This window comes from Panthera uncia, chromosome A2 (genome assembly GCF_023721935.1).
Source record: "Panthera uncia isolate 11264 chromosome A2, Puncia_PCG_1.0, whole genome shotgun sequence".
Taxonomy (NCBI): Eukaryota; Metazoa; Chordata; class Mammalia; order Carnivora; family Felidae; genus Panthera; species Panthera uncia.
The window spans coordinates 88,072,982-88,089,015 of NC_064816.1; the positions used below are offsets into that span (position 1 = coordinate 88,072,982).

Here is a 16,034-nt window from a genome sequence, read left to right on the forward strand (position 1 = left end):
GCCTGGGGGAAAGGTTAGATTTTCACTAGACACCCTACAGGTTCTAGGCCCAACTCATAAGTAGTGTAGTGGAAATGACACAGGGCTTGCATTTACACATTCACATAAAGTTTGCATCTCTACTTTGCAACTTCCCAGGTGGACAACCTTCAGTCTTAAGGTTGTGACCTCCTATGTAGAACAGAGGGAGCAATATATCTTTATAGGATTGATGTAGGGATTTAAGGTGATTGTGTATGCACATTGAATAATTGACACACAGTAATTATAACAGTAGCAAGCATTTATTAAGTGCTTACTAAGTGGCAAGCATTATTCTAAGCCCTTTCTGCATTTTACCTCTTTAATGGTCTGAACACCCCTCTGAAATTGTTGCCCCCATTTGCCAGATGGCCTGTAACTTGCCTGAGGTCACACAGCCAGTAAATGAAGGAGCTGATAGCTCATGCAGTTAGCATCTACACCAAACCAGCCCTATGCAGAAAGTTGGTGTCTGTCTTTATTTCCTAGGACAGAAATACAGTCTGTGGCCTATTGGGTTATACCCCCTACCAGGCTTATAGGTGAAGTACCCCCCTGTTCTTACCGTCCATCAAATCCAACTGCATTCCCCAGTTCATGATGCTCAGTGACTCCTTTGGAGATTTGGTGATGTCACAGTATTAGGCAGACTAGCTCGAATGCCTATTCTCTGCCCCCCTCACTGCAGCTGAGGTCCCCCAGATCCTGTAGGATTATCTCACGAGAAGCAGAAGTTACAGGCCCAGCTGCCTTCCTTGGGATTCAGTGCAGAAAATGTCTTCAGGCTTGTTACATCCTGTGTCTTTCTGTTCTCTCCCCTCTACTTGTCAAGTACTGAATATTTGAGGTAGGATTAGTCCTAAAGTCAGACTATAAGGCAGGTAGCATTTGCCCCTTTAAACCATCCATTCTTCAAGTCCTTCTGATTTCATTCTTTCACATCTCAGTGGATCAGTTGAAGTAGCAGCTTTCAGCTTCTGAAGAAATAGGAGATTAGTGGGGGAATGGAAGAGGCCATTTAGAACAATGGTTCTCAAATTTTAATGTGCATATGGATCAACAGGGGCCTTGTTAAAATGCCGATTATAATAAGTAGGTAGGTTGGGGCTGGAGTTTGAAACTGCATTTCTAACCAGCTCCTGGGGGTGTTAGTGCTGCTGGTGTCTAGACTATGCTCTGAGTGGCAGGTATTTGAAGACTGAGGCACCACCCTGAGATGTCAGAGGATTTATCCTATTACCTTTTCCAGGAACGTTTAATCCAAAGAAATGAGTCTCATGGGATTTTAGTTAATGTAACCAGCTGCTAGAGGAAAGTTTGGAATTTCAAACCCCACCCAGACAGCTTCCTGGGAAAGCCATTCATGATTGGAGAACAAAATAGTATAAATTTGTCAAGTTTTGCTATAAACACTATAAAAATAGGTATTTTCCTCCATCAGTTTAATTTAGTGACTCTGGAATGATTTATAGTCATTTTTACTTAGCTGTATGTGGAAGAGCATCATCTTGCTGGTGCTCTAGGTTGAGTTTCTCATGACTGGGGAGATAGATGATTCAACCGATCCTCATGCAGGAGCCACAGATGTATTTCACTATCTATTTCTTTGCTCTTTCTATCATCACCTACATAAAAGGCAAGTTAAGTCAACTTTCATTTCTTCATCTTTTGATTTGGAGTTGGCTCGCTTGGAGTGTTTATGAATAATTCTGTTAGAAGAGGTCTGATAGCACTAATCTGAATAACGAAATATTCTGCAGAGCTTTAGACATGGAGGTGTGGTGTGCACTGGAACCTGAGGAATGACGTGGGTGATGCTCCTGGCGATGGTGGAGGCTTATGCTTTCGGTTTCTGTTTCCAGGGAGGAGAACATTGCTACTACCAGGGCCGTGTCCGAGGAAACCCTGCTTCATTTGTTGCATTGTCAACATGCCATGGACTTCAGTAAGTGTCCCCCCAATTTTTTGTACTATCCACTCTTTCAATCACTTATTTTCTTTATTTTTAATGCACTGTAATCAAAATTCTTATGTCAAGAAATAATTTTAAGTCAGCAACGGATCTGATCTTACTTTCTTCTGAGGTTTCGAAACCAGGTAGATTTTTAAATTAGAGTTGCGGAAACAGGCCAGGGTCTTTGGAGTTATGTTATGACACCCTATGGTGATGTTTGAAGCATTTTCTAGTTTCATCCAAGTTGGGACAGGAGCGGTTTGCATAATGTGGGTCTCTGTTTCTCTGGGTGTTTAGACCCTTGGTACCATTCTGCCCCTACTCCTTCTTGATGCTAGTTTTTATACTTTTATGGAATAGTAGAAATTTTAGTAGGTGGAAACTCTTGACTCCTTGTACAAAGACAGTAGACTGCAAATCACCTCAAGAGCTCATGTGTTGGAGCCCATTGTTTGGCCAGAATCCCACCTAAAACCCACAGCAAGCTTGTGGGAGCGTCTGTCTGTTCTCGGAAACCTCCAAGGACTGGAGTTCATCCTTCTTCGGGGCCTTGCTTCCTTTCTCATAACCTTCATTATCAAAGAATGTTTGCTGATGTTTAACATGGGAATACATCCACTTCCTCTGTTCTGTCGCTAATGGTGACACACAGGTGGCCAGCTCTTACTTGTTTTGTTAACACCGTGTGAAGCTACCGTGTCACTCCTCTGCATTCTACTGAAGCTAAATCATCTCAGTTCTTCCTTGTTTTACTTTTTTTTGGATGTGGAACAAACCAGCACTTTAGTTTTGTTAAATTTTTGCTTGGAAAATTTAAAATGCATCCTGTCAGTTCCCAAGTTAGAGATCTGGCTTTTTTGTGTAGCTAGCAGTTATTGAGTGTCTGCTATGTGCCAGCCCCTGGGAAAATCGAGGCAATGAGAACATGACTCCTGTCCACAACAGCTCACAGTCCTGTGGGGGAAGCTAAAACTAGCTCAGCTTCCTACTATGGAATGAGATAGGTATGTTTTCTTTGAGAGAGAAAGTAACAGAAAAATGCAAATAGAGAGTGGGCCCTGGGGAATGAGGTAGTGCTTGAGGCCTCCGCAGAAATGCCATCTGAGTAGGTAGAGTGGCCCTGGAATAGGCTTTGATAGAGCCTTCCAAGAGAGAGGGCTAGGCAGACAGGTCTTAAAGAACGCTAGGAAAGAGTTCTAATGGGAAATCCAGGAAAATCAAGCTAGTCTGCCTAAGTGGTGCCTCCAGTCAGACTTGGGCAGTAGGTATGCAAGAGGCAGAAGGTAGAGACTATGAGGAACCAGAGGAATGACACCAGATGCCCAAGAGCATGGAAGACCTCTATCTGCTGATCGTTTGCTCTGAAAGACTTTTACTTACTTTGATTACAGTCTTTGACTAAAGAGACATTTTTACAAACAGGAATCCATGCCTCATATGGTCTTGGTTTTCTTATCTGTAAAAATAAATTTAAAGTCCCCTTCAGTAATAAAATTGTTACACCTCATCTCATGATGAGCACAGCTTTCTGCTAAGAGTGGTACCCTGGGCCCATCGACATTCGTGACAACAAATGTATGATAGTGATATAAAAAAGAAGAGGCTTTTTTCTCCTTCTCTTCCTCTTACCATCTCAACCCAAAGTTCCCATGTAAGCATCTTGCCCAGGGCTTATTCCGCTTTGTCTTCCAGTTTTCCAAACAGCATGTTGTAAGAAGCAATGAGAAGACGTCACTGCCTTCCAGGGACTCTGGTAGACCAAGAGCTTGCTACTAACCTTACACAGTCATTTGAAGGAGGATGGAAAAGAAACTTTAAGGAAACTTTAGTGACTATATCAGGAGTATCACTCTGAGGCAGCTTCAGTTGTTTTAACTAGGTAAAATTTACCTCTGTCGTGAGAAACCTTTCTGTTTAAAATGAAACAAAAAAAACAAACAGAAAATGCATCAAGTGTCTAGGAACACTGTTAGGATTGTGTATAAGCATGTTTGGGTGTTCTTAGACCTTCGTGAGCGTGTTGGATAAATTTACTCTGGATCCATTTTGTTAATTTATTATTAATTATCCTCATGTTGATTTTACTTTCTGAAAAAATTGCTGACAAATATTTTAGAGGATATTACTAAATATCAAATAATTTATATTGTATCAATTACATTGATTTGGATATGAAATAGATTATTTCATCCATGACTCATCTTTAATAATTTACCAAGTACATACATAGATCTCTCATTTTTCTTGATTTACTGAATTCAGTTGAAGAACATGAAGGGGGGGGAAAGATGCAGATTTATATATATTTTACATAAAGAACCAGAAAATGCACATTTTTTAAAATTTTTAAAATTTTTTAAGTTTTTATTTTTTATTTTTTGGAAAGCAGTCTTTATTTATTTATTTATATTTTCAATATATGAAATTTATTGTCAAATTGGTTTCCATACAACACCCAGTGCTCATCCCAAAAGATGCCCTCTTCAATATCCATCACCTACCCTACCCTCCCTCCCAACCAGGCCATCAACCCTCAGTTTGTTCTCAGTTTTTAAGAGTCTCTTATGCTTTGGCTCTCTCCCAACTCTAACCTCTTTTTTTTTTTTTTTTTTCTTTTTTTTCCCTCCCCTTCCCCCATGGGTTTCTGTTAAGTTTCTCAGGATTGCACATTTTTTTTCAAATTCAGAGGACTAACAGGCAGTATTTTGGTCCTGGTATGTTTGATGTTATGACAAAATCCTGTAACTATAGGAACCTAAAAGAATGGAATCAGATGTAAGTTTATTGCCCTCTTGTGGCAATTTTTAAGAATGGCCGTTTCTTTTCAAAATCTTGTTTTGATCCAGCCTTTTAAAAAATCAGCTCTATTAGCCTATAATAAATAGGTCCTGGATGCTGGTTTTTATCAAATGTATACTCTGTGTGGACTTGATATACTTATTGGAATTTTATATAAATAAAACTGAAAGGTGTCAATCCTCAAAACAAATAAAACACATATGCTTTTTAATAGTTAAAGAGTTAGTGATGGCACATTATCATATAGGGAGCCAGAATCTTCTAGATATATATGATGTCAGAATCTGATTTCTTTACCCTGTGTATCGTGATGTTTAGATCCAATAAAGGTCACTGACTTTCACACTGGACACCAACTTAATGCAAGAGGAAATAATACCCTGGATTATTTAAACAAAACAATCTGCTTGCTGTTTAATCAGCATAGCCATGTGAATTTTGGCAAAGGGTGGTTGTTCTGTACCATTTTCTGGATGGGTCTGGCCAATTCTCAACAGGTGCAGAGAGAATGTCTGCTGTCATATTTGGTCTACTGTTTGAAAAAGGCTTCCCCCACTCTGATTCTTTAGGAGTGTATTGTCAGTAATATCTTACAAATCGCATCTGTTTATCTTCAAATTCCAAATGTGATGTCATCCAAATTCAGAAAGTGTACTTTGGTGGAAAACCTTACAGATGTGAGAGAAGCAGTTCTAAGGGTATATGAAAGTTGAGGGCATGTGGAAGATGTTACAGCAGGAATGAAAGAATTTGGATAGAAGCAGAGCTGAAAGCCATTATGATTACAACTCAGGGAAACCAACTGATTCCATTAAGCCATCATCAAAAGATAAATACTATTATATGCTTACCAGTTTGGGTGTCATGCAGTCATTTCCACGTAACACTGAGAAATGACTCCTGAAGATCACACTTTGTCCCTTCTCAGATGCCTGAATGATAAGACACATTTCTTCAGTGTCATTAGAGGTTTCATCTTAGTAGACCATGTTCTCCTAGAAGGAATGGCCATCAGGATCTCTCTGAGTGGGAGCTGAGGCCATCTGTAGCTTAAAATGCCCTCCAGAGGATTTCTCAGTTGGCTTATAGTCATCTTCAGCCTAAGAGATCAAAACCCAACTCCAGATTTATGCCCTGCTCCCTGCATCCTGCTTCCAAGGCCCATTCTGTCCTTCCTGCAGCTTTTCCTATCTGACTAAATGGCAAACCCATCTCACCAGTTGCTCAGGTCAAAACCTTGGAGTTTTCATCGACACAACTCTTTCCTGCATACTCCAATTCAAATTCATTAGTAAATCCTATTGGTGTTCTAATTTTGAAAAACTACCCCCAATTTGACCAGTTCTCACGATCTCCACCATTACCATTGTGATCTAGGTGGCTACCATTTTTTTTTTCCACCTGGATTATTGCTATAATTTCCCCATTTCCTGTTCTTGCCATCCTAAAGACTATTCTAACACAGCAGTTGGAGCAATTATTTTAAAATTTAAGAGCGATCATGTTTCCCTCTGCTAACTTAAATCCACATGTCTCTCAGGATGAAAGCCAGGGCTGTTAGAAGGGCCTGCCTCATGTGGCCCCACTCTTCCTCTGATAATCATTTCAGAGCCCTCCTCACACCCACCCTACTCCAGCCACACTGCATCCTTGATGTTTCTGGAGCACACTTAGGGCTCGATGCTCTTTGCACAGATATCCTCCCTTCCTTTATTTCAGATCTTCTCTAGAAAGCCTTTCTCTGAGACTCTATGTAAATCAACAGTCTTCTCTCTTTGGTCTCTACACCCAGTCCTCTAGCACAATTTATTGTCCTTAACCTACTTTATTTTCCTCCCTAGAATTTTTTACCACCATATATATATCTATATATATGTATATATATATATAGGTATATTTAGATATATATATATAGTATAGTGTATAGTATATATAGGTATATATATATACTATATATAGGTATATATATAGTATATATAATTATATATAGTATAGTATATAGTATATATATAGTATATATAATTATATATAGTATAGTATATATGTATATATATATAGTATATATATAGTATATATATATACTATATATATATCTATGTCTATATATCTATATCTATCTATATCTATCTATCTATCTATATATATATATATATACTTGTTGATTATACATTTTTTGTCTGTCTTCCCTACAATGCACATGAGCACCATGAGGGCAGAAAAATCATCTGTTTTGTCCACTATGGTACCCCCAGCACTTAGAGCAGTGTATTGTAGGTGCTCTATAAGTGTGTGCTGAATGAGTGAATGGATGAAGAGGTAGCCAACTGCAGATAGGCAGTTCAGGAACCAATCTGCCTGGGCTCTCTCTGTTCCCACCTCTGATCTTCCTGGTTATGTAATGTGGTCAGGTTACTTCATCTCTTTGAGCTTTGGTTTCATTTCTTGTAAAATGAGTATAGGCAAACGTATAAGTGTGCCTCCCTCATACATTTGTGGAACCGATTCAAATGAGTGTCAGGTTTTTAGCTCATGGTAAATTGTTGAAATGCATCATCTCTTGTTACCAGAGAATGTTTCAGGTGTGTGGTAGATATGCAATTCTCAGTGTAGTCCCTGACAACCTGCATCAGAACCACCTGGGATTTGTTTAAAATGCAGCTTCCTGGGCCTTAGCCAAGAAATCTGAGGGAGGCCCTGAAAGTTTTACAATTTTACAAGCTCTCCAGGTGACTATTTGCATATAAAGTTTTAAAATTACGTGTTGGAGGGAGGAATAATGGACCACAGTTAAAGAATGATAATCCTGAACCTGAGAAGGGTCAGGATGAGGAGACCCTGCTGTTTATGGGGAGTCAGAGGAACGGGCCTTTCCCTTTAGGCGTGTGTGTGTGTGTGTGTGTGTGTGTGTGTGTGTGTTTACCCTCATGTGATGTGGTGCAGTGTGTATGTGTATGTGGGGTGTGGTATTGGGAGGTTTGTGGGGTATGGTGTGTGGTATGTAGTATGTAATCTGTATGTGCTGTGTATGTGTGGTATGTGGGGGTATATGTGGGGTGTGTGTGTATGTGTGTGGTGTGTGGTAAGTAGGGTGTGTGTGGTGTGGTATATGGGGAATGTGTGTGTGTCTGTGTGTCTATGGTATGTGGTGTGTAACTGGTGATGATGGGTGGGACTGGGAAGTGAGTGTTGAGAAGTGAATTCATCCTTCGGCAGCTATTGATTTTAAAATGATCTTGTTCTGAGGCAAGATGGCTATGCCTGATTATTTTCTTGTCCTTGGCAGTGGAATGTTCTATGATGGGAACCACACCTATCTCATTGAACCAGAAGAGAATGACACCTCCCAAGTAAGTGCTCCTGTTTCTTGTGGCCAATGTAAAAATTTATATTGGGGGCTTTCCCTCTTCCCTTTTCCTCCTTTTTTTTTGTCTCTATTTTCATATTTTTAGAGTCAGGATATAATTGAATATTGAATAAGTCAAAACCACAAGTGTTTTTTAAAGTCTGTCTCTTTCTCTAGATACTGGAAATACTTTCCTTCTCAGGTGTTCTGAAGCCTCCATTTTTGTTCTAACTCCACCATAATGTGCTGTGATTTGTCTTAGTTTGCTCAGGCAGTCATCACAAGAGAGTGGGTGGCTTGAACAACAGAAATTTATTTTCTCACAGTTGTGGTGGCTGGAAGTCCAAGATCAAGGTGCCGGCAGGGTCCATGTCTGTCGAGGGCTCTCCCCTTCGATTGGGATGGCTTCCTTCTTACTCTGTGTTCACATGGCAGAGAGAGAGAGAGAGAGAGAGAGAGAGAGAAAGAGAGAGAGCGCGCTTTGGTGTTTCCTCTTCCTGTAAGGACCCCAGCCCCACCCTTGAAACCTGTTTTAACCGTTAGTACCTTCTCCTAGGCCCAATCTCCAAATACAGTCACATTAGGAGTTAGGGCTTAAACATATGAATTTGGCAGGGTGGGGATGGACACAATCATTCAGTCTGTTACACACCAACTCAATAGATGCATGATTTTCCACCTCATTTTCTTTTCTGGATTTCAGATTTTTCTCTATTGCCTATTGTCTGTAAGGCCTTGTGCTGGTGAAATGTAGAGAAATCTGTTTTATTAATTTCTCCTTCATTTTAGTCGAAACAATTCATTTTCCAAAAAAACTAGAAGAGGGTTGAGTTAATATTATAGACTGCAGAGAAAGATAATACACTTCCATTCTAGCTCTGTGCACAGAAACATTCTTCATCGTGTCGTGCAACAGTGTTCAAACACTTAAGTAATTTCTAAAAATACATACTGTGTTGCCACCCATAAAGGGAAGCTATTTGTATTGTATTTTGTTTTCTGGATGCCTGTTACTGGCTGTCGTATCACTTCGCCTGGCCAGGTGATGTTTTTATGGCAGTTATCATGAAACTTGACTGTTTATGACATTCTGGGTTTTTTTAATGGAAAGAAGCCAGAAGTAGTTACTTGAATGTTCATTAATTTTTCTTAGATGGAACAGGACTTTTTGTCTGTTGGTTTGTCACAGAACTTTGTATGACATTTGAATTTTGGAGCAAGGTCCGTTTGGGCATCTGCTTACACCAGTCATCTTACTCCCCGATACCGGAAGAGTGTTAGCCCTGCAGTCTTTGCCTAGCAAAACTCTCTGACTCTGAAAGTGGGGCAGGGATCCACAGAAAGGAACTAGTTATAAAAAGCATTAGCCCATTTTCCCAGATGTCTTACTTCTCCTTGGGGGAATAGGTTCATTCATTTATTTTCCATTACTGCAGGCTTTGGCCTCTGTGTCTGCAGAGGCATTTTGTTTCTAATAGGATATTTCTCTGGTGCAGGGGGAATCCAGGCGGGGGAGGGTTGCACAGTGGCTCATTGCCTTTCCAAATCCAGGAGGGCGCATAGTCATGCTTCTTTTAGGGGTCTCTGCTTCTTCAGCTCTCATTGCCTGAGGCTGGGGATAAGTGGTTGCATGTGCTCAATCTCTGTTGTTTGTTATTGCAGGAGGATTTCCATTTTCATTCGGTTTACAAATCCAGACTGTTTGAATTTCCCTTGGATGATCTTCCATCTGGTATGGTATTCATATTATGACTTTAAAAAAAGTCAGGCTTAATAATTCTTTTGAATGCTTTAGAGCTAATCTGTATGTGAAATGTCCTTAGCACATGACTGCTCATAACAGTTTGAGAGAGAAAGTGACATGAGGTCAAGTGACATCAAGAAGGAGAATAAAATGCAAACTGACCTCATGTTTGTAGTGGATGAGTTTGGAAAGATACAGCTTGAGCACATTGGAGGAAGACTTTTTAAAATGGCAACAATCACAGTAGTGTCTCTGAAAGGAGAAATAATGTTAGAGCAAAAATTGGTCTGCGTGGACAAAATACAGAAAAATTCACTTTCAGTGAGATACTGATTTTATAAACATACGGATGGACTTGTAATCATTTCCCCATTTGTTGTTTTCCTCCTCTCTTTTTGCCCCAGCGTTTTCAGAAGGCACGATTATAGACTAATGCTTTTTATTATTATGTGTTTTTGTGAAAAGTCTCTCCATCTCACGTGTGTTTGTTTGCAGGCCCATTTATTTATACGTGTTGGCTTGAGATGATCCAAATCTTTGCATGACAAGCAGGGCAGAGTACTCCTACTTTGGCCTCGTTAGTCGAGCAGCGATTATACAGAATACATTTGTCTTTGGATGTACTGGATTCCTTGATTTTCTTTTCAAGACAGAGCATGCTCTGAATACCTGGGGTGGAGACGCTTCCTTTCTTAGTGGGCCCTGCCTATGGTTACAGAACCTTCGGATTTTTAATCTCATTTTTATCTTTGTTACAGCGCTGTGAGATTGATTTTATCATTTACATTTTATAGATGAAGAAATGGGCTCATCTAGCTTGTCTTTTCCTGGGCCCACAGCTAGTCGGGGGCTGAGCGGGGTTTTGGATTGTGCCACTATGAGAATGTGTGCTGGGAGAGAGGCAGCGGGGAAATGGAAGAATTATCCAACCAAGAGCATGTCCTAAACTGCTGCTTAGGAAAACCACTTAAAAGTGTACATTGTTGGGGTGCCTGGTTGGCCTAGTTGTAAGAACATGCAGCTCTTGATCTCGGGGTCATGAGGTCAAGCCCCATATTGGGTGTAGATATTACTTAAATAAATAAAAACTTAAAAAAATAAAAAGTTTTGGGATGCCTGGGTGGCTTACTTGGTTAAGCGTCCGACTTGATTTTGGCTCCGGCCATGATCTCACGGTGTCTGGAATCGAGCCCCACGTCAGGCTCTATGATGACAGCATGGATCCTGCTTAGGATTCTGTCTCTCTCTCTCTCTGTCTCTGCCCCTCTCCTGCCTTGTGTGCTCTCGCTTGCTCTCTCTCAAAATAAATTAAAAAATAAATACTTTTTAAGACGTTAACATTGTCTCCTTATTAGAAAATGAGATGAGTGTTTGCTAATGTCCCTTCTCTGAAATAGATTTGTGACTCCTTGATCTTCTGCACTTCTTCTGCCCTGCTGCCAAAGGGCTAGGGGATCCATTTTATAGATTTCACAATTTAAAAAAATGTGCAAATAGGCATTTAGATGCTCTTACTTTACATAGATACTTGAGGCTATTCCTTCGGTTACCTTGTGAAACCATTTACAATCCCTGTGATGGGAAGAAAGTAAATCATGACAGTCTGTCTGAGAATAAAGCTACAACATAATAGGTCTTACTGGAAGTAATAAACATTAATTAATATTTAAAGTAATAAATAAAGATCCCCCTAAGGACTCTACTGTAGGCTTGCTGTGATACAATCTTCCAGTTTTGTTTTGTTTCTTAAACTTTGTTCAGGGTTTCTATTCTATAAAACTTTTTAAAGATGACTGGGCACTTTTGCTGTCATTAACAATAATTTTGAATGTGTTCTTCCCCAAGTCAGGTCTGTCTCCCTTAGTTTCTGGTTTTCTTTTCCCGTCAGAAGTTGGCACTGTCAGTTTTAAGAGTGTTATTTGTCTTTCTAGATACTTGGATTTATTATGACAAATTAGAAAAAAAGAAAGAAAGAAAGAAAGAAATGTCAAAACTGCAATTTTTGTGAAATAAGCTCATGTGGAAGCTTTTTTACTTTAGATTTAATGAAGTTTTCCTGGGTCATGACTTATCAGTACCTTTGTCTTGCTGTGCATGATGCATGTCTCTGAGACAGAATGTGGTCAGGTGTCCCCCAGACTTGTTTCACTGTGGACCCTTTTGTTTTACATGACCCATCTCTCAGGACTAGTGTCCCTAAGAAAACATTTGGGAAAGGTTTATTTACTTCCTATGGACCCCTTAGCACAGTCTGTTTTAAAAATTAGTACAGTGAGGGGCGCCTGGGTGGCTCAGTCGGTTGAGTGTCCGACTTCGGCTCAGGTCATGATCTTGCGGTCTGTGAGTTTGAGCCCCGCGTCGGGCTCTGTGCTGACAGCTCAGAGCCTGGAGCCTGCTTCAGATTCTGTGTCCCACTCTCTCTCTGCCCCTCCCCTGCTCATGTCTGTCTCTCTCTGTCAAAAATAAAATAAACATTAAAAAAATTTTTTTTTAAATAAAAATTAGTGCAATGAAGTATGTAAATCTCGAATACCTTTAAATGAGTTTTGGTACATATGTACTCCCTTGGTGAGATTTGGCACATTTCTGTTATCCCAGTACCTTCCTTTGTACCACATCCCAGTCAGTGGCTCCCACTTCTGCAGTCCCTTTTGTGGCTTTTTTTTTTTTTTTTTTTTGCTGTAGATTAATTTATCCTGATTTAGATCTTCATGCATTGTGTCTTGTGTCCAGCTTCTTTTGCTTAGCATATGCCTATGAGATTAATGTCAGAGGTAGCAACAGTTTGTCTTCATCTTTTTAAATTACTGAGTACGTTCTGTTGTTTGAAGATAACACAGAGTTTTATCCATTATGTGGATGGACATTTGGGTTGTTTCCACTTTTTGGCTAGTCTGAATAAAATAACTATAAATATTCTTATAAAAATCTCTTTGGTGGACACATGTTTACATTTCTTCTGTAATTAATTACCTGGCGGTGGTATTACCGAGTCACAGCGTAGTTGTATGTTTAACCATACAATGGTGTATTCCTCTCAAACTTCGGAGTGCATCAGAGTACCTCATGGCAGCTTGTTAAACACAGACTCCTGGCCGCATATCTAGAGGGTTTTTCCAAGCCACTTAATTGAGATATGATTGGCATTAAAGGAAAGCTGTACATAATTAATGTATACAGTTTGACGAGTTTGGAGGTAAATGTGGACGCATGAAGTCATCACTGTAATCTATGTTGTAAACATACCGATTAGCTCCAGCAGTTTGTTTTCACCCTCTTTATTATTGTTGTTGTTGTTATTATTATTGTTAGTAGTAGTAGTAGTGGTAAGAATACAACACAAGATCTACACTGTTAGCAAAATTTTAAGTATACTGAATATAGTATTGTTAACTCTGGGCACTGTGCTGTACAGTAGATCTTTAGGACCTTCTCATTTATACAACTGTAACTTTGTGCCTTTGAGGAATGCTCCCCTGTTTCCCCCTTTTCCTAACCTCTAGCAACTGCCATTCCACTTTGCTTCTAGGAGTTGGACTCTTTTTTTTTTAAATTTAAAAAAAATTTTTTTTAACATTTATTTATTTTTTAGACAGAGAGAGACAGAGCATGAATGGGGGAGGGTCAGAGAGAGAGGGAGACACAGAATCCGAAGCAGGCTCCAGGCTCTGAGCGGTCAGCACAGAGCCCGACGCGGGGCTCGAACTCACGGACCGCGAGATCATGACCTGAGCCGAAGCCGGCCGCTCAACCGACTGAGCCACCCAGGCGCCCCTAGGAGTTGGACTCTTATATGTCCTTCTGTGTCTGGCTAGTTTCACTCAACATAATGCCTTCCAGGTTCATCCATGTTGTCACAAATAGAAAGGTTTCTTTCTTTCTTACATTCTTTCTTTCTCTTTCTTTCTTTCTTTTTCTTTCTTTCTTTTTTTCTCTTTCTTTCTTTCTCCCTCCCTCCTTTCTTTCTTTCTTCTTTCTTTCTTTCTTTCTTTCTTTCTTTCTTTCTTTCTTTCTTTCCTGTTTTGTTTTTAGGCCGAGTAATACTTCATTGCATGTGTATACCACATTTCCTTTAACATTTAGGTTGTTTCTATGTCTTGGCTATGGTGAATAATGCTGCAGTGAACATGGTGGTGCACATATCTCTTTGAGATGCTGATTTCAGTTCCTTTGGCTGTAAGCCCAGAAGTGGGATTACAGGATCCTAGCATTGTTCTATTTTTAATTTTTGAGGAACCTCATACTGTCTTCCATAGTGGCTGCACCAGTTGCTACAGTTTTTGATTCAAGTACGTCTTGGGTGGGTTATGAGAGTTTGCATTTCCAGCAAGTTCCCAGGTATGCTGGGAATATGCTGATGCCATTAGTTCATGGATTTCACTTTGAGAACTATTGTTGTGTGAGAAACTGCTGAGCCTTTCTCTTAAGTGCTTATACCATTTTACACTCATCAGCACTATATGAGAGTTCTGATTGTTCACATCTTCATCAGCGTTTGCTGTGTCATTCTTTAATGAAGGTCAGTAGTGGGAAGTCAAGTTGGCTATTTAGAAGATTCTTGATAAAGGATGTGATAGTATTTATTACAGAAATATGAGAAAAATGTTGAGATAAATTAAAATAGGAATAGTGCCCAAGATTGCTTTAACTATATTCATTCATGATATATGTATTTAGTATTAATATGAACACAATTACTTTGATTAATGTTCTATATTATCTTTAAGTGTAACATATATATTATAAAATTTATAATAACCACATACTTATAATGATCTAATTTTCCAATTATAACTTACATTAATTATCAACAGTCATAGTAACTGTTACTAATAGTTAATAAAGTATAATTATACAATTTAGTCTAGGAAGGGATAGTAAAACTTTGATTCTTCTGTATGAAAGAACTGGCAAATACAAGTTACATTAATTTATTTTTATTTCCTTTTAGAATTTCAGCAAGTACACATCACTCCACCAAAATTTATTTTGAAGCCAGCACCAAAAAGAAGTAAACGGCAGGTATGTATTCACAGGATATTCCATGATGTTTCAAAAACACTTGGCAACTACCAGTCATCTAAATCTATATTAAGTCTCTGTAAGATGGCTAAGTATTAGTTCAGGCATTTGTCATGGTAAACAGTAAGGGTGACGGATCTGTAGGAGCAGTGGAGATGGGGCCATATTGTTTCATAGACTCAAAAAGGACTCAAGATAGTGGTGATAATATGGTTATCCATCTTACAGATGGATTATGGCCCCTGCTGTGGCATCTCGGGTTCTTTATAACATAGGCCTCTTTCCTTGGCCTGGGTTGTACCACATCATGAGGTCTACTTGTAAAGATACCCCCTTACAAGAGAATCCATCAGGTTTTAAAGCCACAAAATGCTGTTGCCACACTTAAACTATGTTGGAGTCTGGGATATAAACTCAGGATGTCAACTTTATGAATGTTCAGTGCATCTTGGACTTGGAAAAAATAATAACAATTTGTATAATGCTTTGCACCATATGAAGTAGGTGCTATCAATCCCCTTTCACAGGAAAAAAAATGATGTCTTCGAATGTGAAAATGACCAGAATCATAGAACTGGCGAATGCTTTAGGCATAATAAGAACTCTGCTCATCACAATACCGTATGATTTCACTCACTTTGTGGAATCTAAAAAATAAATGAATAAACAAACAAAAAGCAGAATCAAACCAGTAAATATAGAGAACAAACAGGTGATTGCTAGAGGGAAGTGGGTGGAGTCATGGGCAAAATGGGAGAAGGAGAGTGAGAGACACAGGCTTCCAGTTATGGAATGAGCAAGTCACAGAGGTAAAGGGCAGCACAGAGAATATAGTCACTGATATTGCAATAGCCTGTATGGTCGCAGATGGCAGCTACACTTGTGATGAGCACAGCATAACTTAGAAGTTGAATCACTGTGTTGTATACTGAAACTAATGTAACATTATATGTCTAGTATACTCAAAAAAGAAAAGGAGAAGAAAAGAAAGAACAGAACTCCGGTTATTAGAATTAAAATATCATACATTATGTATGGGTGTTTGGCATAAAAAACATAGGATGATGGAAATAGATCTCTAGTAAGATCACACAGTTGAAGAAACCAATCATTTTCTGTTTAAATATGTTTATAAGTATGACATAAAATGA

At 39.2% G+C, this 16,034-nt stretch overlaps 1 protein-coding gene across 6 annotated transcripts in view; it reads left to right on the forward strand.

The window, feature by feature from the left end:
* ADAM22 (ADAM metallopeptidase domain 22) overlaps positions 1-16,034 on the forward strand; it is a 233,525-nt gene that overhangs the window by 149,485 nt on the left and 68,006 nt on the right. For all 6 annotated transcript variants that reach the window (XM_049641401.1, XM_049641402.1, XM_049641398.1 and 3 more), the window contains 4 exons: positions 1,884-1,966; positions 8,058-8,121; positions 9,780-9,849; positions 14,813-14,883. In XM_049641401.1, coding sequence (XP_049497358.1) covers positions 1,884-1,966; positions 8,058-8,121; positions 9,780-9,849; positions 14,813-14,883 — 288 coding nt within the window. The remainder of the gene's footprint in view (positions 1-1,883; positions 1,967-8,057; positions 8,122-9,779; positions 9,850-14,812; positions 14,884-16,034) is intronic.